Consider the following 25,294-nt stretch of genomic DNA (forward strand, 5'->3'; position numbering starts at 1 on the left):
CTTCAGAAAAGTGTTAGGTTGAACCAACACTGGGGTGGAGTGATGGAGTAGGATGGTAAGGAAGAAATACATCTTTTTGAAGAAAAGTAGCTAGTATGGAAAAATCAATTAAAGCAGCCGGTTGTTTTAGCTGGCTCAGTGACTATATATTTTTACCATCACCTCTGAACTTGTCCAATAGACATAAATAGACAGATATGGTGATTTTCACTGAACTTGTCCCATTAGACATAGACAGATATGGTGATTCTTACTGAACTTGTCCCATTAGACATAAATAGACGGATATGGTGATTCTCACTGAACTTGTCCCATTAGACATAAATAGACAGATATGGTGATTCTCACTGAACTTGTCCCATTAGACATAAATAGACAGATATGGTGATTCTCTCTGAACTGAATACATTGTCAGAGTATCTGTTACAGCTGAGTTTGTCATAGTGATATCTTTTCCTACCTTGATTTATAAATTGATTTTGAATATTTAAACTTGACCTGAAGAGGCTGAAATTAAACAAATCATTTTCCATGTGGAGAGAAACTTCATACAGCCTGAAGGCCTGCCCCTGATATGATATGAATGTGATATTGAGAGAGGACTGAAAATTTCAAATTTCAAACCTGCATATGCCAGTTGTTCAAACATTCTAGCATAACGAATTCCCTTGGTACTTTTTTCACTTTGGCTGGCACAAATTAACTAAAGAGGTATTCATGGTACACATGATACAATGAGCAGCATATAGAGAGGAAATATATTAATGTATTTCCCCACCCCTGTGACAACAGTCAGCGTCTGGCCTCCTGCATATCCACTCATTAATACCATACTTTGTTACCTAAATTCCTTGCAATACCTAGACACAATACAGGATGTTTCTTTTACCCATTTACAGAGACAGTAAGTTCAACTTGGGCTTCTGGTATTTTTCATGGTATTTTTCAAACAATATTGTGGATTCCTTTTTTCCAGTGTCATAAAATATTCAACTGTCACACACACTCAGAGCTAGGTAATTTAGGAATTTTTCTTAAAACTTTTGAAAGGAATCATCTATTATTGACATAATTTCTCCTGAGAAAGTCTGCAAATGACTTCACTTCATGAACACATGAAGCTATCAATTATTGAAATACATCAATTGGAGCATGCACAAGTATAAGATGTACCGGTAGTTTAACTGTACTCCTGCAATAATTCCCCATTCTGGTGCATTTAAACCAGCTCAACTGAAAATGTCATTGTATGAACAGTGCCCTCTATGGCTTCACAGTATGAAAAGTGCCCTTACCTCTTTCTCAATCAGTCACTTTTACAAGCCCATCAATATCACCTTCTGCCCATTAAACTGCACAGAGGTACTTTTTCAAAATCTCCTACCTCAATCATCTCTTAAAAGTTCAGCAATGACTTGTAACATGACAGTGATTGCGGACAGACTGAAAATTTAAGCCTTCAGTTCTACTGTAGGTAAATCTTAACAGTCTTGGCAAAAAGGTGTTTTGTAATGTTTTAACTGTGATATTCAGTGACATTTGATACTTGTTGTGGATAGATTTCAACACCATTCACATTCCATGCAATGGTTCTCAGCCAAATCCTGACAATCTCAAGATGAGCTTATCAATAACATTTCAGATTTTCTTCTTGAGATTCAAAAACTGCTGGAATTAGTTTCACTGTCTTGTTTGGTCATCAACAATCAAACCATTGCTACCAAAACCATACCATGAGATGGTCAGTTCAATCTTCTAACCTTCCTTGTGGAGAATTGTCTTCAGTGAGGTACCACAACATGTGATCAGGTTGACTCTCTATTCTATTTGATCAGATTGAAGATAATGAAAATGAGCTTGACCTTGACAAAAAAGATGTAACTTCAATTTATTGCTTCTTATTTATTTTACATTATAATAATTTCATTGTCGTAAAAAATCAAATTTACAATTCCATACCATCACTAACAAATAAAAGCATTAAAACTATTTTGCGCATCAAAAACAAAGATATACATGTCTCTCTTATCTGGCAAACATTTGTTTGATGAACATTTTGAAATTGTATTACAAAGTCATAAAGAACAACAAATTTACCAATATCCAGTGTATTTTTCTATTGAATTTTATCATATCAGGAAAAATATAAATTATAACATTTCATTACAGTAAAAAATCATGTGCTGAACTTGAAAACAAAGAAATAACAAGGTTGATGTTTATAACTTAACATAAGAATGTATAAAAAGGTGCAAATTTACTATACTGACCGTTTCCTTACAGATTCTTGAACAAACTATGGAATGTGCATATTTCACAATCACTAAATTCTCAACCTGGATTGTATGATGGTATGGTTGTTGTCTGCAGACATTTGGCCAAAATAATCTTAGATTTGTTTATCATCATAAGTCTCAAACAAAAGTGATGCTGTTTTTATTTTATTTTAATTTTCTGAGCTCATGCGATCAACTACTGCCATAAAAACAACAAAACAGGAATGTTCACAAGCGGTAGTAGTTCTCTCACACAGTAGGATGACTTCAACAAGGTCTTCATTCAGAATTGTAAAGTACATGTTATCCACCAGATTAATGTTTTCTGCCATGGGTAGCAAACTTCCATTTCTTCTAAGTACAGTTTTTCAAGAGAACATGAAAAACACAACAACAACGTGTCTAATCTAGAATGACACATGTATGGATGACAAAGACAACCTTTCCTAATTTTGGCTTCCCTTGGTATATGGTATATTGAAGTCAAGTCATTTACAAAATTACTCTTCGACACTAGACAAGCTTATCAGTCACTTTGCATCTGTCTACAATTTTGCCTGATACTGGTTGCTTTCATTTTGTATCTTGCTAAGGTGTAAGCGGTGGTTATCAGCTCTGTGGGTTTTTGCAATCACACCACCATCAACATGATATACTTTTGCCATGTTTATTTCATCAATTTACTTTCTTAGGATTTGGGGCAAGTCTACCGATAAACCCCATGCAAAAACTTGATGCCAGTCTACTTCAATCACAGACAGAATACGGTAGATGAAGAAAACCCTGACATATTGTCTTCCTGATACACATTGCTATTACATTGACCACTGCTCTGGCAGACTAAAACTGATGCATAAAGAAACGCCAACTTATATTTGATAATCATTTCATGAAAGTTTCAGTTGAATATACACAAGCATTCACTATTTGGTGACACAACACCAAGGAAGGGCAGTTTCATCCCCTGAAATGTTATTAACATATTCAAATTACTCTGTCCAAATACTCAACACTGTTGATCCAAGCATTGTATAGAGCATTTACCATTAGATTTTCCAGTAAGATTGTATTCGAATACATCATAATCAGTCTTCACTTAGCATTCACATTACAGTGTATGGACATAGGTTGGTGTTGGGCATAATGTGGACATAGGTTGGTGTTGGGCATACTGTGGATTGTATTGAATAAACACTGCTTGTACTGTCCAGCACAATCAACATATATGTGCCATGAATAAGCATAGATTATGAAAAACACAATGAGTCTGTGAGTGGTATCCTACAAGTGATGCAAAAAGATACATTTTGTTAACTTAACCAGTAACCTACAACACAACCAATGTCATTCACTGCATCAGACATATTCATACTTATAACTAATTATCACATAAATCAAAAGATAAGAGTTCATTGGTTGTCTGTGACCTTTGACACATACATCTGTACAATTCTGTTACCACACTTTTTGTGATTCCAAAACTCTAATAAAACTACAAAGAATGCACTGAGAAAACAGCAAAATATCATAATCTTGCATGTGATTTGGTTTACAACATCCTATAACACGCTGAGTTCAACTGACTGATTTGATATGCTATGAGCTGTTAGTCATATATCACAGCTACTCACCCTACAGTAACCATGGAGTAGAGGAACAATTATTGTGTATAGAAGTCAGTGGTCTGCAATCCATTGGTGTTATCTGTCCCTATCAAGATAGCTTAAATTCCTGGTTCTCACAATCTTACGGATCACATTCTTTGTTTTGGGTAGCAAAGTCATATACGTTGATAAAACTATGATGAGCATTTATAATTGTATATAATGGTGCACACACTGTATGTGTGAACACTATGGTATCTGGTCATCAACATCAAACAAACAAACAAATAAACAACAACAATATATCTGTCCTGTCAACATTAAGGAGCTTGAATAGTGCAAGTTTAAAACTTTCATATGTAAGTACTGACTGAAAACTTGAAATAATTTGAACATTCTTGCCTGTCTTGCATGCATAAGTATAGCCAGACACAAAACGAGGAACTGTTCAAAGAAAGTCTAGCAACAACTTTACACTTCCATACATATAATTTTGCTGTACCAGTATATTGTACTGTATTTTCTTTTTTATAATTGACTGAGTTTAAAAAAAATAAACTTCAAAAATCCATGCAAACTTCTGATGTTCCCTTGACAAACATGTGCCTTCTAATATACATGGACAAATGTAACTTTGCCATATAGCAAATACTCTTAGTGTTACAATAGTCAAGTAAGCAACCAGCATCATGCAGCAGAGTACAACATATATAGTTTCAGATGACAAAAATCAAACATTCATGCTGGGAGCACTTACAAATACTGGTTATTACAACCTTAACTTCTCTATTATCACTCTATGACCAAAGTTCTTATATTCTTCGTTTTGCATCTGTGTGTTTGTAGGTTTTTTCGAGTTTTTTAGGGAAAACCTCAAAGTGTATCTGACTAGGATTTAGTTGCATAAGTTTTCTGCCCATAAATATTTTTTACAAAGTTTGTATGGTGTACTTAAATTGCCTACATGCTTACAGATTGTCACATTATTGTATATATAAAGAAGGTGAAAAAACATTTTGATTCTTGACTGAACACTTACATTGCATTGAAACAATGAAGTAAATATAAAATTTGTATGTATAAAATTTCTGTGCATGGTTTTTTATGCTAATCTTTCAAATTTTTTACTGGATGCAAAAGAAAGAATTTTACTACTTTAACCTAACAAAGCGACTTGACAATGAAAGAAAGAAAGTTTTATTGGTGTTTACATATACGTGTTACCTTGGTTGGATTTGAAATAGTAATAATAATGGTATTTAAGTTTCATGTAAAAATAAGTAAGTTCTGACTTAACATTGGCACAGGTTGGTGATCTGTCAGCAAAGCTGCAATACACATAGCATATCAACAACATTAAAATCACTGTCAGCAAGAAAAATGCTATCATCATCAGGAGGGTTGTTATGAAGTCATCTGTGAAAAGGTAAACATATACAAAATATTAGTAAAGTTTTCCACACAATGGAAATGAGAATGTTAAGGATAATGTAGTCTTGCTTTCCGTGATTTATTGATTAAATCTTGTCCTGCTAACAGAAAAATAAGTTGAAACACTGAGTTTTTGTATGTATGCACTGAAAAGGCTATTGGTAAGAGACTTTATCGGCTTTTGATTAAAATTGTCAAGAAACTTGGTCATATTGCATAAATATTGTAAAATAAGTGAAATCTGATGGTAACCCAGTAAACTGCCATTTGAGATTGCTTGCAATATTGAAAAATGTAACAGCAATGAAGTGAAATGTTTATAGTGTGATAAATGTACAATGTCTTTGTCAGAGTGCCAGTTACTTTGCAATGTAGTGTGTTAAAGCTTACAACTGCTCTACTTCAAACTCTTCACAATGGTAAACCAAAATTTCATGAAATTTGAGTTCTGAATCCGTGATATTGTAGGTAGGTGTGTGATCAGCTACAAGGAGATATTTTCAGGCTTTACCCTGTCTTAAAAACAGGCCTTTCAAAACAACATTTGTTCTGCACTTTTGCACAAGGTAATCATTGAGAAGACTTTGGTTATGTAATAACATTTGAAACTTCATTAGATAAAGACAGTTGTCAGATACTGGGACAAGAACTGTCTGTGATTTTATTATTTTTAGTTACCACATGAACATGTTGATAAATGTACTATCTTGTACTATCTTATGAAGTTTATAAACTGCAGTATGAAGTTATTTCCACTATTACATATTCAAATGGTGATACATATTATCATTACTGTTGCCTGGAATTTGTCCATTGGCAAACATGTTAAGGGTAGAAGACAGTAAAATGGCAATCCTGTAAGGTAGGGTTTCATTTCATGGCAAAGTACTTGGTATCAGGAGATTTTCACAGTGTTTACCTTATCAAAATGACTTGCATCAATGTTTATACATTAATATGGAAAAGGAAAGCAATTCCTCTAAACAGACTTTAAGATCTGAACATATTTTGAGATGTAAAAGTGAGAAACTGTACAGCCTGCATTTTTAGTATCTTGCTGGTTGAAGTTCTTGAAATCTTTGGTTTGTTCATTGACAGTGGAGAGGAGGCTTTCTCTCCACTGTTGATGGTTTGTCCTTATCAGTGTAGTAGAGTGGATAGCACTAAAATGTAACACCAGGTATGCGGAAACGTTTGTAATATTACACAGAAAATAGTCTGATGTTTGACTGAAAGTTTAATATCGATACTAGAACAGTTAAATGACTAAGTATTTTTGCAAAAGGGTTTTGCACTCTCAGTGGTTCATTGACTTTTCATTGTGGTGTCAGGTTATTGATTTAAGTTTGCACATGTGTAATGACATTTGGATAATTTTAAACAATAATCTACAGTTCTACTTCATACCATCTCTTACACATTGTACACCTAACACTGAAGTGTGTCACATATATAAACATGGCTGCTGCATATAATTTAAGATGTAAAGGTCTCTTTTCAAGTATATATTTGATTGGTACAACATGTCCAAAGACATGAAACAGAATTGGTTCTTTGAGGTAATACATGTATGTGTAGGTTATGCTGTGAAGATGTCATTCTTTCTTGGTTAGAAATTTTTGTTAAAAACATTTGTATTCAAATTATATCATTGATGTTTTATATTGTGCACCTAGTTAGCAGACTCTACTATTACACTGCTGCTATCAAACTTTAAGATGGTTAATTATTATTTGTGTGAAATAAACTTATTACAAAACTTAAGATGATTACTAGCCTTTTCAAGAACAGCAAATAAGTGCAATGAATGAGATTTATTTAAAGATGTCACAACTCTATAGCAGTTCACACTATGATATACACAACTTTTACATCATCAAAAAGGTTGAAATTGGTCAAACACTACAGCTATAGCAACTGCACAGTTGTTGTGAGAAAAAATTCCCAGACAGAGAAATATTTTTCATGTTCAATAAATGTCACTGCAGTACATTCAATGTTAACAATTAAAGATGCAATATATGATAAAGAGACACCATACACATGGTATTACATGTAGCAAAGTTCAATTGTCGTATCTCATAAACTATAGAGAATAACCATCCCACAATTCTCTATTGCATTGATATTCACCCATAACACCATCCAACAAAGCTGTTCTAAAATCATCTCACAACTCACCATGTTGTTCATCTTCTTCAGGTGGTTCAAATTCAACCTGAGGTTCTGCTAGGTTTTCTACACCTTCTCTTCTATCTGTGTCTTCTGTTGGCAGTTTTTCTTTCCCTCTGTTCAATAAAGAACGTACACTACTTTCTCAAAGTGTGCACCCATTATTTGAGCCAAAGAATATTTTCAAAAACACAGTAGCACTCTACGCTACACTTTCATGAAGATTTATAAATAAGGTTTACAAATTTTCTTTAGCCTGTTTTTTGATTCAGACATAAGCCTTGTCCACATTGTCACAGAGAACAGTCAAGTGAATTCCATCTCTACTACAGGATAATACAAGATTATGGCTTCATGGCAGTTAGTGTGTTGCACATTATCACCTGTGGTATTTGACTGATCATGGAAGACCACATGGAGAATTGTAATGCTATCATGTTTGAAATATGACTTAGAAATTTAATTTTACTTGTCTAAAGCTCTTCCTAGTCTAAGATGAAGTAGAATAGGAATAAAAAATAATTCAAAACAAGGGAAGTAAATGTACATGTTTATTTGACATTTCAAGACCAAAAATGGGCAAACTCTATAGGAAATATGACAAGTGTGCTACCCAAGTGACTTTTTACCACCCAATTTGAATAACAGATAAAACCAAACTAAGCAGTGGAGATAGTAACACTCCATATGTGGAGATCAATTGAGAAGAAATGCAGTGTATCATGGGATAGAGGTGTTCAATCACAAACCAAATAAAGAACTGAAACCATCTGTTCACTGACACTTTAATTATGAATTTTGATATGTATATAATGATAACAGCACAAGTTCCAAGCCATCAATGTACAGTGAGTGAGGGTCTGCAATGAAGACTCTAAACTCTACATCACATGAAACATCATAATCCAGTGATGACAGGAATCTGTCCATATTTACAAAGTAATTGATTACCTGTATCTTAAGGAAGAGCCTTGCTCTGTATTCTCTGATTCCTTGCTAGCAGATCCAGCTTTTTCTTCTCTCATCCTGGATTCTTCCTTTTCAAACTTTTTCATGGCATCTACAAACAATTAATGGAACAGCTAAAGAGTAAATATTGGAATTAAATTTTCTTTGATTGTACAATTCAATCCAGTACTTAAATGTATGCAGTCTTTGAAATTTGTCATGATTCCATGCCAGACATCAGGGTTGGTAACTTTCAAAAGTTGCCTGTCCTGCCAGAAAGTTGCAAGCCCTGTTTGTTTGACATCTTTGTTTCTAGCTTCACAGACCATGACCATATATCTTGAATAGTGGAAAATTACTGCAAGATCATTACCTTTGGTACATTGGGATAACATTAGCAATGTTTTTCAAGGGGTTCAAGGGGTAATGTATTCCATAGTTGAGGCATGGCAGATAGAAATGTGTGATTCACAGTTAAAATTTGCTTCTTATAATAAACACAAACATTGAAAAATGTCCTATAATGTTCTGTCAAGTAGTTGCAATGTATCTTGGTGCTTCTGCAACCATCCTTCAGCATAAATTTCCATTATCATGATCTAATCTGTCATATTAGCAGTATGTGATGCTGTTTGTTCAGGTCAAACAGTGGTTGTCAAGGAGACTGGGACCACTGGTTTTACAAGTCACTGATATATACAAGATAAAGATGTTATAGTTTAATGTTGATACCATTTTGGACTATACCTGCATATTGCTGCTTTCCAACTTCTGCATATATGACTGTGAAGAGATCCAAGGCTTGAATTGTCTTCTGATGACTTTCACCATATACTGACTGTAGTATTTTAGTAGCCTGGATAATCGGTAGATAAAATACATGAAATGTTAAATGCTGACCCTCCATGACAATGATAAACATGGGGCCCGGGGGCACCGACGTCCTTTGTGCCTCCTTACTGTTTATTATTTGCCATAAATGTGAAATCTGGCAAAAAGTCAAATTGTTTGGACATAAATGAAAGTTAATGTGAAAGTGAATCAAGAATAAGAGATGGAACTCAATAGGATCAACAATATCTAAAACAGGAAACGGTGAACTTATATGATACAGAAGGGGAGAAAATTTAGCCACAAACTATTGTAATATAATGGACAATGGCTAATCTAAACCAAATTACTTAAACTGGATTGTTGGCATTGATTACACATGTATTTATTGTCCATCAAATAGAAAATAAATTTGGGCCATTGACTAAAAAACATTTGCTTGTTACACTCACCACACTTGTACTTAGTATTTGGAGTGTACACCTATCAATACAACGATAAAAAGTTTGGACTCTGAAGGTCAACAGTGCATCTTTAATGTATGAGACGAAATAAGCTTACCCCTCAAGTATGTATAGGCCAAAAACAATATTTAATTTTGAATTATGTAGTGCAGGGAAGGACATAGAATATGGTGAAAAGCAAACTAAATATAAAAACTGAATATACAATTATATGGAAATGTTGTTTTACAGTCATGAGTATCTAGTGTGTGCCGAGAGACATATTAAAATTGGACAGTATCATCCTGACCAGAGTTTGTCTGAGTGGTTGTTTCCTTCTGATTTTCTGACACGGTGATAGGTACAAAATATTATGTTATTCACCATAGTTAAGCAACATAGCTTGCATTTTGTTCACAGTAGAAGTGAGTTTTACATGTAAGATAACTTTCTCATACACTGTAAATTCTGGCTTGTGGCAGCTCAAACGTCGCAATACTACATTTTTTGATATGATATGGAGTGACTTGCACACATATGCAATATGCAGTGACAGTCGATATATTCATAGTAAGAGTCTACTACATTCAAGCATAGTGATGTTGACAACTACATGCATGCCAGTGCACGATTTCAAAGTAGCCAGGAGGAAATTCTAATAGTCTTTTAGTGGAAATAGGCCCTATAGGTATTAAACCACAGTGAAACAAACAACATTAGTTATCGTGACCTTGCTAAAGTGCAATCTCGGATCATGTAGGCTATGATCTGATGATCATGCCAAATTACCATGTCGGATTATGCCGTGATTCTGAAGTGCGCGTAAATCGGTCAACATAAGCACACATAGACTCTCGCCAGTCGCTTGTACTGCTTGGTCTCGCGTAGCTTTCGGTATTTATACAAGCTCGTGCCTTCGGCACTCGACCTTGCGCCTTCGGCGCTCGATCGCCTACGTTGGATTACTACCGCAAGTGACTCCGGATCCAGTCAAAAGAAGGCACGAGGACTGTCGACAGTCTAAAGCACACACTGTCTTCAACAATGATGTCAAAATCAATGCACAACTGTCGAAATTACCCAAAATAAGCAACAGAAAACTTAAAGTTATCGCTGTTTCGAAAGGACAGTACATTAACATAAAACGACGCTAGTTTGTTATGACATGGAGGTAGAAGGACAGAGCGAATTCTCTCGCTCTCACCCAGCTATTACTAACGGGCCGCCGGTGGGATTGCCTCGCTAAAGCAATGGATTCGCCGGTATTAAACGAAGGAGCGTTTCGTGCCAAAAAAATACATGACAGCAACAAAAATACAATCACCGTGAACTTCATATTTACAAAACATCATCAAATAAATGCTAAAAGCTTCAAAACGTCAAAATTCGCACAAGACCGAGAAACAAGACAGCGTCGGTTTGATTTTTCAAAGTCCTTGCCAGGAGCTGGTCCTTGCAAAACAACGCTAACTTGTTATATGCGCATGCGCATATTAAGGAGAGACCCATTTGATTTCGGGGGGGGGGTATGCAGGAAGTGGGTATGGGAACTTTTTTGTCAGAGAGACAGCATTTTTTAATTTCAACTGTCACACCTGCATCAATTTTTTTATCAAATGGAGTAGCAGTGCAATTTTTCAAATTTAAGCCAGTGTTTCACATATCACAGGATGGTTTTATATATTCATTTTACATTCCAACGAATGAAAACAAAATGGAAAGTCTAGTATATATACAACTTTAAATTATAGAACACTTTTTTGGCAAATCAACAGTGATCAGTACTATACCTGCTTTTCTTTATAACAGTCAATTCCTTTTAAGTTCTCAGGGGAGATGTTATCTTTTGTGGTCAGAGAAACAAGGCTCACACATTGTATTTCATTATATTTGTTGTTCCTCAATTTTTCTTTGACAACTTGTAATCTTTCTAACATATTTATGTTGAGAGAATAATATATTGGTTTTTACACTAGTTTATTGACTCCTGTCTTGTGTTTTCAATTTTCACAATGTACAGAAGTCAAATAGTCCCATCTAGATATTGCCTGTACCATTGAGATATTGCAACAGAAATCCAGAAATATGATTTCTTGGGTCAGAAAAGGGAAGGAAAACATCGAGTGCACTGAGGTGTAAAGTAGTGAATGCTTATATCATAAGTGCTGGGAAAAAAAAACACATGAGAATTGCTTGTGGTAAAAACATTTGCGCTGCCTATGGCAGCATGCTAGCAAAGAACACATGAGAATGAATTTCCAAAATTTTGCTCATTTCAACTGCATTATGACAATTCCTTTTTTACTTATTTCTGTCTGTTCTGAGAATTTTTTTTCTCAAGCCATTACAGGCTTATTTTTTTCTTTTATTTCACCTGGTGACAATTTTTTTTCTCAAAATCCTCCATACCCCCCTCCACAAATCAAGTGGTTCTCCCCTAAGTGAGTCCCTGACCTATGCGGGCCAGTGGATTACTTCCTCAGTAGAACTGATATGCCTGCCGGTACCATCATTCTTCAGTCGATCAAAGGCGCCTTTCGTACCAAAAAATACACGACAGCCGCAAAAGTGCATCACTGTCAACGTCATAACTATAGAATATATTGAAATGCACAGTGAAACGTTCACAAAGTAAAAAATGTGCCCACACCGAGAAACAAGATGGCGTCCGATTCGATTCTCAACTCAGATTTTGTCCTAGAGTTGTGCGCATGCGCAGACGGTAGCTTTAACGAAAGCGAGTCAAAATCAAGTAAATATAAAATAAAAATGGATAAAAATATTGTTTAAAAATAATACAAGGCATGTATCACCAAATTTTGAACATTTCTGACGGCATTTCAACTATACGAACACCCATGCCAAATATCACAATAATCAAATCAGTGGTTTTGAGGAAAAATTGAAAATAGTGGTTTTCACAAAAAAGCTAAAAAAGTGACTTTAAAATGATTCAATCAAAAAAAGAAAAAAGACCGTTTGAGATACATGCCAAAGTGACCACCAGACCATATTTCAGAAAAAGTTACTGAAGCGTTTCTGAGATACCTGCGTCCACAGCATACGGCCCACTGTATGCAACAACAGAGGCCGCGTCATCACATTAGTACTTTGGGCCAAAGGCCCAACGGACAAAAAACCAACCAAAACAAAGTAAAACTACATGGAACAAACTACATCCAAGTCATTGATATCTATTGTGCTATCTTCATGCTACTATAGTGTCAGTAAAACTTGCCATTGATATTGCACATTCACTGCCACAGGGTTATGGTGCACATCTCATCTATATCAAATAGTTGACACTACAAAGAATACAACCAGAAACAAATGCTTTTGTTTTGGGGATTTTGAGCTTTACACCAAGACTTGAACAACAGAGTTGGTTTGGAAAAACAATCCAAATGCTCACTACATACCACTAATTCATATTTTCTAACATTAAATTTTCTGTCTGCAATATGATTAAAATATGGATGGAACATTCTTACCTTTCCACAGTACTCTAGAGCAAGCTGCGTACTGTTGAAAATGTAAAAATTTAAGAATGATGCTGTTGTGTCTCTGAACTGAGTCATTTTCAACATCTATCATAAATAGTTACTTGAAACTATATCATACAGCATACCGGTACAGTATAATATTTATATCACATGTATACTTGTACAGTGCATGTATTATATGTGTCTATATAGTACAACAATTTTGGCACAGATTGTAAATTTGTTTGTAAATCTTTTTGTGAAATTTACAGTCAAACAATTTTGGGAATGACTTTCATTTGCAACAACTAAGGAGTACACATACATAAATCTCTTTATTCTTTAAAACAACAATTCCAATATCGCTACCTATTCTGGGTTTAATCCTTTGAATCCACTAGACTTTTGATGTTATGATTGATCCTCCAATCCCTCTACATGGTTTACAATAATCATGACCACTGTTCAGTAACATAAAGCAAAACTTTCACTGACTTTACTTGGAAATGGTTGGAAATGGTAGCTGACTGGTTTTGTGTGAGGCCTAGCAGCTAGGCGATGTTGCCGTGAGTGTGTGGGGGTTCGAATCCCATTTGGGTTATAGTAAAAAATATATTTAAATAAAAGACAGTGTAATATGACCAAATGGCTTTAGCAGATACATTACTATTTTTATCACTTACTTTCCTTCTTGGAGACACAACTTGGATAAATTTTGGAATTCTTCTGCTTTTAATACTTCTTCTCTGTCTGCATTAGAATCTATATCATTGCTATCTTTTCCATCATCAGAACTGCTTTGGTTTTCTTCTGTCAATTTCAGCAAAAAAGATAAATTTTAATTCTATACATGAAATGATTTGCACATTTGCATGATTACTTTTTGAAAACTGCAACATATATGATGAGGTCTCATCAAATACTTGTTGGTTTAGAACCAGGAAATAAACAATGTATGCATTGAGAACTATCATACTGATAACATCCACTGACTAGATCAAGAAATATATGATAAGAATGCATTGACATCATGTGTGAGCATTTGTATCATGTATGAACTTTGACACTGTATGAAATACTTACTAAATTTCTGTTTTAGCTGAGTCACATCAACCAAAGCAGTCTCATAGTAGAGTTTTTCAGCCTGAATAAACTGAACAGCTTTCTCATCTGATTCAAAGTCATCAAGGATATTTCGTCAATGGGTTACAAAATCTACATGAATTATTTTTAAAATCTTACAAAGAAATAAAATGTTCTTCCCAATTTAATTGCGCTATCAATCAGTATGAATATATCAAACAATCCCTGTGGTATGATTTGTCCTGGTATCTATTAAAAAAAAATAAAAACATGCAGTACACCATATTGTTATTAAAACAGCCACTGTGATATAACCATACCATTTGTAGTAATCACATATATCAAATAATTAATTTGAATTTGTCAATTATATCTTGCAACAGATGTCAGCAATACTACCACTACTGATTTAACTATTAATTTGATAATGACAATCACCAAATCAATCAAAATTGCAAGCACACATCATACTCTTTTTAAACCTCTTTCACAACTGAAACCTGAATACACATCTATTTCAACCATAATTCAACCATGCTGAAATTGTAGAGATAGTACTGGAATGTTAATCAAGGATACATTCTTCTTTCTCAAAGTATATATCAGCAATCTGGAACAAAATCATGATAAATACGATAATTACTGACTTGCAAAATTGTCTTTGAGTATAATGTTTCAAGCGTTTGATACAAACAGTCAATATTTAACCTTGAAATCAAGGTAGATTATGATAAATCAAGAAAAAAAAGAACAAAACCAAAAAAAATCAAGATTTCATGACCATTAACAATTTTGAGTAGCCATAGTCCAACATTGTGTTGTCATTCTAATCGATACGGAGTCTAGAAGATCATGGTGCATGCCTCACACTGCATCATGCTGTATAATTACTCCATAGCTTAGATTACAAGAGAGCCATATTTTTGCTGTAAAATCATCTGAAATCACTTTGTAGACACATCAATTATTAATGTGTAGATTTACATTTCTCTCATAGTCTGAAATATTTTCTCTGAACAATTGATGAGAAAAGTTTTAGTGAATGAGAAATAGACAAGTCAGTGATCCCATTAAGGATGAGGGTTAGTAGCAATTTAAATCAACTTTGACCAAAATGGGTAATTGCAGCATGTAAATGGTAACATGTCTTTTAAAATAATGTTTTATTGTGAGATATGACCTTTGAACTTACTTGATGAAGACACTGTGGAAGCATTGGGAATTGATTGCTTGCTGACAGACCAGTAAGACATCCTAAATAACAGTTTAATGCATGATCTTTCTTGCCTTTCTGTTCAAACTGCCTTGCTCTTTCAAACAGTTTACTTCTGCCGGGTCCATCAAGAGACTCTGGATTGCTGAAGTCTGTGTCAAATGCTGTGTAGGGCAAAAATGTTAATGAAGTTAATGTACAGTTATACTGACACACAGACCAGTCTTTCAGACTTGCATCTTGATTTTTAACAATTTAATGTTCAAGGTGAAGTAACAGTTCTTTCAAGCAAGGAAATTTCTGAGGATCATTTCAAGGTTATTCTTATTGCTGTACATGTATTTGACCATTTAACATTTACAAGTTACTCTTTATGTTTCTACTGCTTGCCCCACAGCTCCACCACTGTATCATATTGTTATGATACAAACTGAAGACATGCACAATTTGCAATTCATTTTCATTTGTTGATACACTGACTGAGTCATTTGATAAACAGTGTACAACTCGTTAACCATAATCAGTTATGCTCTTTTTCAATCAGCCGTGCAAGACTTAACCATAATCACATGTACATGTATACGTATTCAATTTATTGACTTTGATTCTATGAAAGATTGTAATTATGTAGACTGTGTTCAACTGTGGTCACATCCTCAACAATTAATTATAGCAAAATCTTGTCTGCCTTATTAAATATACAGAAAATTTAGTTGAAAATACTACAACCAGTTCACTGCAACTATCAAAATATGAAAATCTTTTTGTTTCAGCAAATGAAAATGCAAGATGGAGTCATTCTTGATACATTGACTCACTCTTTGATTTCAATCAAATCAATAGAGGGCGATATAATCCAGTGAGGAAGTTACTGGTCATAGCTGTCAATAAATTACAATTTTATATTGCTTTTATGAATATAATATCAATTGCATGCATAACATAGTCAAGGGTATTTTGTAGAACTTACACAAAGTGATGCATTGTGTAAAGAAGTGTTGTTATATTTGTAGTAAAAAACCAGAAGAGCTGTGGCACTACAATATAATTTCTCCTTACCATCATCATCATTGTCAGGTGTCTTCTCTGTATCATCATCTTTCTTGTCAGTCTTGCTTTCATCACTGTCACCATCAACACCAGAAGTTGTAGTCTTTTCTTTGGATTCACTGCTTATCATTTCATTATCTCCACTTCCATCTTTGTTGCTGAGTGGTGTTTCTGTGACTGGTTTTCCATTGATCTCCATCCCATCACCTCCAGCCTTCTCATCTTTCTCTTCTCTTTTCTCATCATCTATCTTTGACCCAGTGTCTTCATTGTCATTTACATGCTCATCTTTGTCTTGTTGTGCTGGCATCTCTTCTGCATCTTTCACCTTAGTACTCTGTTCATTTGATTTTTCTTGTGATACCATGTGTGTTTGATCAGACTGTAGAGACTTTAAACTCTCCTCCATTGTTTACTAGTTTTACAGATTACACTCTGAAAAGAGTTCAAGTAATAACTCACTTAAAAGTGTGCTATGGCTCTGAACTGAGGAGTATGATTTGTGTTGTCATTTATAGTGTTTTTCAGCTGAGATGAAGTGACACAGGAAGGTATTGGTTGATTTTCACGGTGGTGTGATACAATTTTTGTTACTTTTTCATAACCAATGAGAAGTCCCAGAAAATGATTTGGGAACAATGAAAACATTTACAAGCTTAGTGATACTTCCCTTAGGAAAAAAAGACTGTCTTATGATGTGGTACAAGCTATCAAAACAGTAAAATACAATCATCATGCTGATTGCAGAAATATGTACCGGTATAATGTTGTCAAATTAGAAAGATGGGTACCACGTCATAGACAGTGAGTATCTAGCCTACATGTATGTTACCAAGTCAGACTTGTCAGGCTTGTTGCAGTAAACAAAAATCACAACATTCTGAGTATGATGATGTACCTTTGTGAAAGAAAAATCACTTGATATTCACATAGAGTGAGGAAAGTGGGCTGGTATGGCTATCACAGATGGGGTCAGGAGGAATAATCTTGTAGCTATGATAATTGTAGACAAGGATTGTCCATGGTTGCTTGAAGGATATGGAAGATGGGGTCCTACTAATTACTGACAGTCACTGCCCATCAAGAAATTAATCTTTCAATTACTGTAATCAGTCTATATCTCAATACCAAAGACCACTACTCTTTATATAAAAACAAATGAAATAATAGCCCCAGACCTGAAAATGTTGATTTTCGAACAAGTAGCAACGTTAATCATGTGATCGCACATGCATTACCACTGCACTTACTACCTGATGTCTGACCTCTACCCATCAGGAAATTAGCCTTCAAATTGCTGTAATCAGTTGATATCCCAAAACCACAGACCATTATTCTCTATAAAACCAAACAAAATAGTCGTCCCAGACGTCAAAAACTTTGATTTTCGAATAAGTAGCGACACTGATCGTAGGATCGTATTGGACATGAACACTGCCTGTCACTGCCTGTAGGGAAATTTGCGCTCCAATTATAGAAATTGATGACAGCTCTGAGATAGGACTCTGGCGTTGTGAGTAAAACAAGACTCTAGCTTTCAATAAATAGTAGTGGCCTTTGGTATTGAGATATTGACTGATTTCAGTTATCGGAAGCTTAATTTCCTGACGGACAGTGACAGGCAGCAACGGGCAATAATTAGTAGGATCTTTGAAGACGTCCGTGCAATTTAATCATCCTATCTAACTACAAGCTCAACTACAATTATCGTAGTTTATACAATGCTAGTTATCGTATGGCCCTGGTAGGCTGTAGTTGGTATATATCATGGTCCTTCGACCACGACTATGTCCACCTACATAGCACCAGGCCCATCATAAGGATACAATTATTGCACAGCAACCCTTCTTCAATGTCTGGTGTGTATACTATGGGTAGGTTGTGAGAATTGTTGGCTACCTGACCTCCTTTCTTCATTATTGCAAGTGGCAGAAGCAAATTTGAACATACTCACAGCAAAGCATACTGGATGTTTGGGAACAAGATTTCGAAAGGTACACGACAGGGATATAGTATCAGCATCTGGTATAGGCTTACACATCTTCGACTCTGAACCCATAACTGAGAATTGTACACGAGTTGTAACTAAACACAGGTGATTGTGTTCATAATCATTTTACCTGAGGTACTCACTGTGAGGCGTTGTATTAAAATCACACCATTGAGGCAGAATATGATCCCTCAGATCATAAGGATCAGACGACGCGACGTTACGTTGAACAAGTTTCACAAGTTTAACTGAAAATTCACACACTGAAGCGTCGGAACTGTTGTCAGGACAACGATAGTAAATACACTGGTTATGAAGGTGGGTCATCCATCCTTTGATTACACTTAGCGTTGATGGCCGACCATTTACATAAAAAACACTGACGGGTTTAACAATTTCTTGTTGCTTTCCAGAAAATTTCAAGACGGTACAGCAGCTGTTGTGAGTGAGCGACAGCTGGTTTGTTGGTTCGTTTGTTCGTTACGACGCTAAGTTTCCGTTTCGCCGAAATGAACACAATAATGCATCTCTAGCCGAATTTGTGTTGAAATTTTGGAATCAACTCGTCGGAATGCCTTTAAGAGTTATTTCATCAAATATGATCAATTAGTTTTTCAAATCCTTTTATCAATTCAATGTCTGTTCCACCTGATTGCAGTGGCTCTCTTAAAAAAAAAAGAAGACTTTTTTCCACAAGAGGGCGCCCTGATCTAATGCTCAACACACGCACTGATTCAGTGGAAGGGATCGATTTTTCAAACAAGGTTTTACAGATCTTGGGAGTTGGGTTTGGAAACAGTAACACATCTACAGAAAACTGGAAAACAGTGATGGAAAAATTTACGAATTGTCTTAAGATCTGGAATACTAGAAATCTGTCGTTTAAAGCATAGACAGTACGGGGGGGATCTTCCCCCTCTACTGTCTATGTTTAAAGCGCAGTGGTCGTCGCGCTGCGCGTGCGTGATTTTTTTGTTGATAAACATACATTTTTGTAAAGATAAGTCTTCTCAACTTCAATAGGAGTGAGATGGGAGCAGTCCCCCACTTTGTTAAGGCCTTTGTAAGACTCAACATCATGCAATAGTAAAATATTAAGATCGGAAACGAACTTCAGTGGTGTATTTCTATCTATAAACTCGTGTAGAGCTATGAACATTGGGACACTACACTCAGCACATTATGTCGCTGAGTTTACTGCAAGCAGACACAGTGTACAAAAAGCTTTGATCGCGCGCGATCACGTTGGTTGGTTGTACATAACTAAAATGATCAACATTGCCTATATACATGTATGTAGACCAGCAACAAGCACAATGCCTAACACAAAAACTACACTCAAGACCATGATCGGCAAGCCAGAGCAGGACACGGGAGATGTTGTTGGGAGACGGTCACCGCGTTGACGTACACGGATATAGAGAATCCGGTCCCACAACGTACCGGCCCGCGACGACTTGGCCCACAACCAACTGTTGATCACCATGTCTTACTTCTCCTAGTATTACGTGGTAAGAAATAGTAAAATGACAGGAAACAATAGACAAAACGAGAGGGTTTTCGCGGCATTTGGCAGGAAAATTGCATGGCTACACCGTGCATAGACGTATCGAGAGATCCTGTGCCCCGGTCCTGTGCACGGTCATGGCAGTGATCCAACCGCTAGCTGGTGTAGGCCTACCGGTGATGGGCAAACTTCGTTGTTGTACCTCCTGATTGCCGGGTAGGTCTGAATCCTCTTTCAAGTGAGATAACCCCCACATAACAAGAAGACCTATGAAAGGTCCTTCGCTTGACTTGATACCCGTACTCGGAATTCTCGTTTGCACCCCCAAACGGGGTAAACTTTGTAGTTGAGTTGGATTCTCCACAGCCGAGTGTAGCGCGCCATATACCCAGTTTGACACGGACGTTCATCAGTCCGGGTTATGTCCATATAGAGGATAGTAGGGAAGAGCCAATGGCGTACCGTATATGTAATGAAATTAAGGCAAGAACCAATCACGTACTGTATATGTAACAAGGGTCAAAGCTTACGTTGGTTCACCTATCTGACTTACAGATTGATATATGGCGGGTGCCACATGTGGGGCAGGATGCGCTTACTATTTTCGAAACACCTGACATCACTTCTTGGTCTTTTGGCCAGAGGTCCATATATCTTTCTTTCATGAATTTGACTTTGTTTGTACCGTCTATTTACTGTCTGTTCTGTGCTGTTTTGTGTCTATCTTTACAACTATTGTCTTACAAATTTTGACCTAGTGTTATTGGATTATGGATTGGTATGATTGCGATTATTTTGTTCAGATCGCGATATGACCTGACAGATCCACCGATCGAGTGAGACTGTTGGCTACCCGGAAGTATCTTAGCTCCAGTCGATTGGCAACGTTCTACCGTGTTAAAAATTGTAAGATTTCTTCAGGAATAGTTTTCTGAGTTTCTTTACCCTTGACCATATTCGACAAAGAGTTATTGGACGTTTTTCGTTCTCTTTTCCAGCTTTTGGTTAACTTCTCGGCGATTGATCCGGCGCGCGTTTTTCTGAGCGAAGGGTCAATCGTACCGGGAAACGCATGGTGATCGAAAAAATCGTGCTCCATCGTGCTCCGATGACCGACTAAAACAGTTGACCCATCTTTGTAAAGCTTGAAAAATTCTGCATACTGCAGATGGCAAGGTTAAATTGAAATTTGACCAAAAATAGGCGATATTTGGCGACAAATAACTTACTGTAGATTTACAAGGGTCAAATGCTGATTTCTAAGAGCCGTACCCGGCCAGGAAATTCATCCAAATAAGTAATTTTCAATGTACTAACCACTTGTGTTGGTCACCATCTCGGCCGCACTGAACATTGTGCGTAACGTCTACAACTAAAAACTACCCAGTGCTAAGGGAGCGTTCAGTTTTTACGGCTGGGGGGGGCCGGCAAAATCTTGTCGCCGGTTGTTCAAAAAATGATGACCCCCCTGCATTTTTCGTGAAAAAAAGATGACCCCCCCCCTTTGTCAGACGAAAAAAATTGATGACCCCCCCCCCCCCGCTTAAAAATAACTAAAACCCATACGTCAAATTTACCCGCATGGTTTGGATTTGAACTCCGGTACGCCGCGCACTTTATTCGTGTAGCAGAGATGCCAGTGCACAAACTTCTCAGCCACATCCATTGAAACGTCTGTTAATTAGGACGACTGTAATGCAATTTTTAACTTCAGTTCAATAGACAACTCATGTCCATGGACATTGTATAAAGTGAACTTTATTGGAGTGGTTCGCCAAAGGCAGCCTTCGGTTAAGAGGGTCATGGGCCATTACGTAAAGTCAACTTTATTCTAGTGGGCCACCGGTACCACCGGTAAAGAGGGTCGATCATGGCTATTGCATAAAGTAGACTTTACTGGACAGGGCTGCTGAAGGCGCACGGCCATTAAGATTGCCGTGGGGTATTACATAAAGTCAATTTATTGGAGTGGGCCGCCGCAGGCGGCCCGCCGGTAAAGAGGGTCGATCATGGCCATTGCATGAAGTAAACCTAATTGGAGTGGGCCACCAAAGGCGTCTGCCCGTTAAGAGGTCATGGGTAATACATAATGTATATTTATTGTAGTGGGCCGCCGAAGGCGGCCCGCCGGTAAAGAGGGTCGATCATGCAATGGCATAAAGTGAACTTTATTGTTGGTATTATGTTTTTGAAAATGTGGTGACCCCCCCTTTCTTACCAGTGAAAAAGCGATGACCCCCCCTTTGCGGATTCCAAAATTTTGATGACCCCCCCCTGGATTTGCCGGCCCCCCCCCCGGCCGTAAAAACTGAACGGTACCTAAAAATAAAGGGCGAAATCAAGCCGAAAAGTTCCAAACTCGTTGCAATGTACGAGCCAAGGTTTGCATGGTTACGTATTCATGACGTTGGCGGCGGCAGGTTCGCTGATTGGTCAATCGTACTATCCTCTCTATAGACATAACCCGGACTGTTCATACAGACCACGGAACGGAACAGATGCAGAGATGCTTCTTGCTGCAGCAGGCATTGCTCTGCCAGCTGTAGATTTCTGTAGTTTGGGTTGTTGTCTTTGTACTCCCGTCGGGCCTCTTGAAATGAAAGCTCTCGTCCTTGCTAGCGATGTCGAAAACTAGAGCCCGGTCGTTGATAGTCTGTCGGCATATACATGCGTACATGCGTACGTCTAGCTCTATGGCTCGAGCGATAACAGTAGCCGAGCCCCATTCAACTGATTCAAGAAAATCATGAGCAAATGTGATCTCAATCCAGCGTGCAATTATTGTTCAATATTCAGCAGATATTTAACTTAGATTAATTGACCTTTTATCGCGTGTTACATTTGGTTAGTTGGTATGCTTGGTATGACAGATCAGCCGCCATTTTAACAGGCGGCAATATCGCAAACATTACAATCAACCCGTAACATGTGCGGCGTTCTTGGATTTGTTTACAACAGAGGAGGACCCCTCAGGAGGCTGCGCAGCGCGACGACCACTGCGCTCTGGCTGCATCAAAATTATGGTACCTGGCATCATTTGATCACGTACCTAAGGAAATTATTAATGAAGCAAATAGTATCGTAAATTATGGAATTTTATTTGGAGAGGCAAACGAGAAGTTTTAAAAAGGGGCATTTTCATTCAAAGATATGATGACTGTGGCAAAAAAGTTGTCGACATTGAAGAAAAAATTAATGCACTCCAATTATGCTTACATATTATTTGAGAAAAATCCAGATAAAGGGACCCCTAAATGGGCCAGCTTATCAAAGAATTTCATAGCGAATTATGACAATAAACTGAATAGTGATTATCACAACCTCCATCTCAATTTCAAAGTCAACAACAAACTAACCCCAATGGTGTATGGGGATATGTTAAATACCTGGAAGTCACTTAGACTTACAAGAGTGAATCTACCAAAACAGAATCTTCTTAGAGAAGTTCTGTGGTATAATGACAATATTAAGAATGAAGGAAGTGTCCTCTTTTATGAAAAATGGTCAAAGAGTGGAATTTTGAGGCTTACGGACATCTGAAATGATGACAGAAATGACTGGCTTCAACAATGGGAAAAAATTACAAAAATTAGAGGAGGTACAAATAGACATGTGCAAGAGGAAATCAAGACAGAGTATGAAACACTCCTCAATGCTATTCCAGATTCCTGGAAACAAATCATCTCTTCAAACCTCCAAAATGAAGACAACTATGATATTTTAGACTTAGAGAATTATGGTCTGACAAAAAGTGATGTCAAAACCAAGTCAAAGGTCAGGTTGGTCAAAAATGGGTTAAGAATCTAAGTCTCACTGACAGTTACAAAGCTACTCTATTCAGCCGTCTTAATTCAACAGGAATTGTCAGCAATTCAGTAAATGGTTTAAATTGGAAGATTTTCCATCGAGGCCTAGTCACAGGAAGCTTGGCCAAAACTTTCAATTTAAGTGATGGGAAATGCCATATTTGTGGCCAAGAAGAAACACTGAAACACATCTTATTTGAGTGTAAATATGTTAAAGAAATCTGGCAGAAATGTATTTCTTTCTTTGTCTGAAAACACAACTTTGATAATAATATGAATATCAAAAGATTAGCAATTGCAGGAATCAAAAATGATGATAATGCAACATCTGACATTATTTACTGTATTACTTCCTTTGTAAAATATACAGTTTGGAATATTCAAAATTTGGTTACTCTTGATGGGATTAAAGTTTCCCTTCAATCCTATGACATGCAATTGAAATGTTATCTCTCCTCATGGATGAATACATTGTATTTCACTTATAAGATGATGAACAAAACTGAGGATTTTATCACAAAGTTTTCAAGCCTTGTAAGACTTGAAGGAGAAGAATGCATCCTAAATGCATTCATATGTTGATCTTTATAATTAAACAGCCAATTATTTGGTTTTTTGTTTTCAGACAAGACCCATTGTAATTTTAATGCATTCACAGTTATGTAGATTTGTTTTAATTGTGACTATGTGGAAATAAATTTATATTTTTCAAAAAAAAAAAGTTGCTCAGCAAGATGCCGGAAGACCTTGTATTTTTCGTTTGCGTATTTACATAAGCCTTATGGTTGTGGACATACCGGTATCTGCTAAAACTTTGATTTCGTGATCAAAGTTAAACTTTTTAAAAGAAACTATGAAGCTTAAAATTGACAAAAGTTCACAATTTTAACCACTGAAAGATCTGGAAATCAGAAACACTAATATTTAACAATGAAGCCATCGTATGGCCGCGTTTAAAAAAATGGTGGGGGGGGGGGGGGGGGCGCTGGAGGAATTGCTAATGAAATTTTTTTTCAGATCCCCCTCAACATCCTGACAAATTTTCAAGCCTTCCCCCCGTCTATATGATTAAAACTTTTCAAGTCCCCCCCAATTATCCTATAGCCGCATATTTATAAGGACTCGGAATGCATGCAGAATAAAAATAAACATTTATTGCATACTTCTGCACGCAAATTTTCGACACTACCTATTATCAACAGCTTGTAGAGCCATATTCCTAAGGCAAGTTCTTAAATTTATTCATTTTTAAATGCATCAGAAGACTTTTTAGATTTATCAGTCTAAGCAGACTTGAGTTTATCCAACTCTGGCCAGGTGAATGGCACCAGCTGAACAGTACACAAAATGACAATTATCATGAGGGAGTATGCAAATTGTGAATTCCTGTCTACATTTTATCAATGTGTGAAAAACTGACTACATTGACCTACCGATAAAATATTTTTTTCAAAAGTG

The 25,294-nt window shown here is 36.5% G+C and overlaps 1 protein-coding gene across 2 annotated transcripts; it reads right to left on the minus strand.

Annotated features, from left to right (window-relative positions):
- Positions 1-1,863: 1,863 nt before the first annotated feature.
- On the minus strand, positions 1,864-18,989 carry LOC139144293 (protein starmaker-like). Of its 2 annotated transcripts, none has more exons than XM_070714979.1 (11): positions 18,667-18,989; positions 16,543-16,968; positions 15,463-15,647; positions 14,850-14,880; positions 14,271-14,357; positions 13,871-13,997; positions 13,197-13,227; positions 9,179-9,287; positions 8,435-8,543; positions 7,493-7,599; positions 1,864-5,296 (listed from the first exon to the last, which is right to left on the minus strand). In XM_070714979.1, the coding sequence occupies exons 2-11, from the start codon at positions 16,940-16,942 to the stop codon at positions 5,088-5,090; spliced, it is 1,395 nt and encodes a 464-aa protein (XP_070571080.1). In that variant the 5' UTR covers positions 16,943-16,968; positions 18,667-18,989; the 3' UTR covers positions 1,864-5,087. The 2 variants fall into 2 exon arrangements, with proteins under 2 accessions (XP_070571080.1, XP_070571079.1); XM_070714978.1 differs by having other exon boundaries at positions 18,654-18,981.
- Between the last annotated feature and the right edge of the window lie 6,305 nt (positions 18,990-25,294).

This window comes from Ptychodera flava, chromosome 11 (genome assembly GCF_041260155.1).
Source record: "Ptychodera flava strain L36383 chromosome 11, AS_Pfla_20210202, whole genome shotgun sequence".
Taxonomy (NCBI): domain Eukaryota; kingdom Metazoa; phylum Hemichordata; class Enteropneusta; family Ptychoderidae; genus Ptychodera; species Ptychodera flava.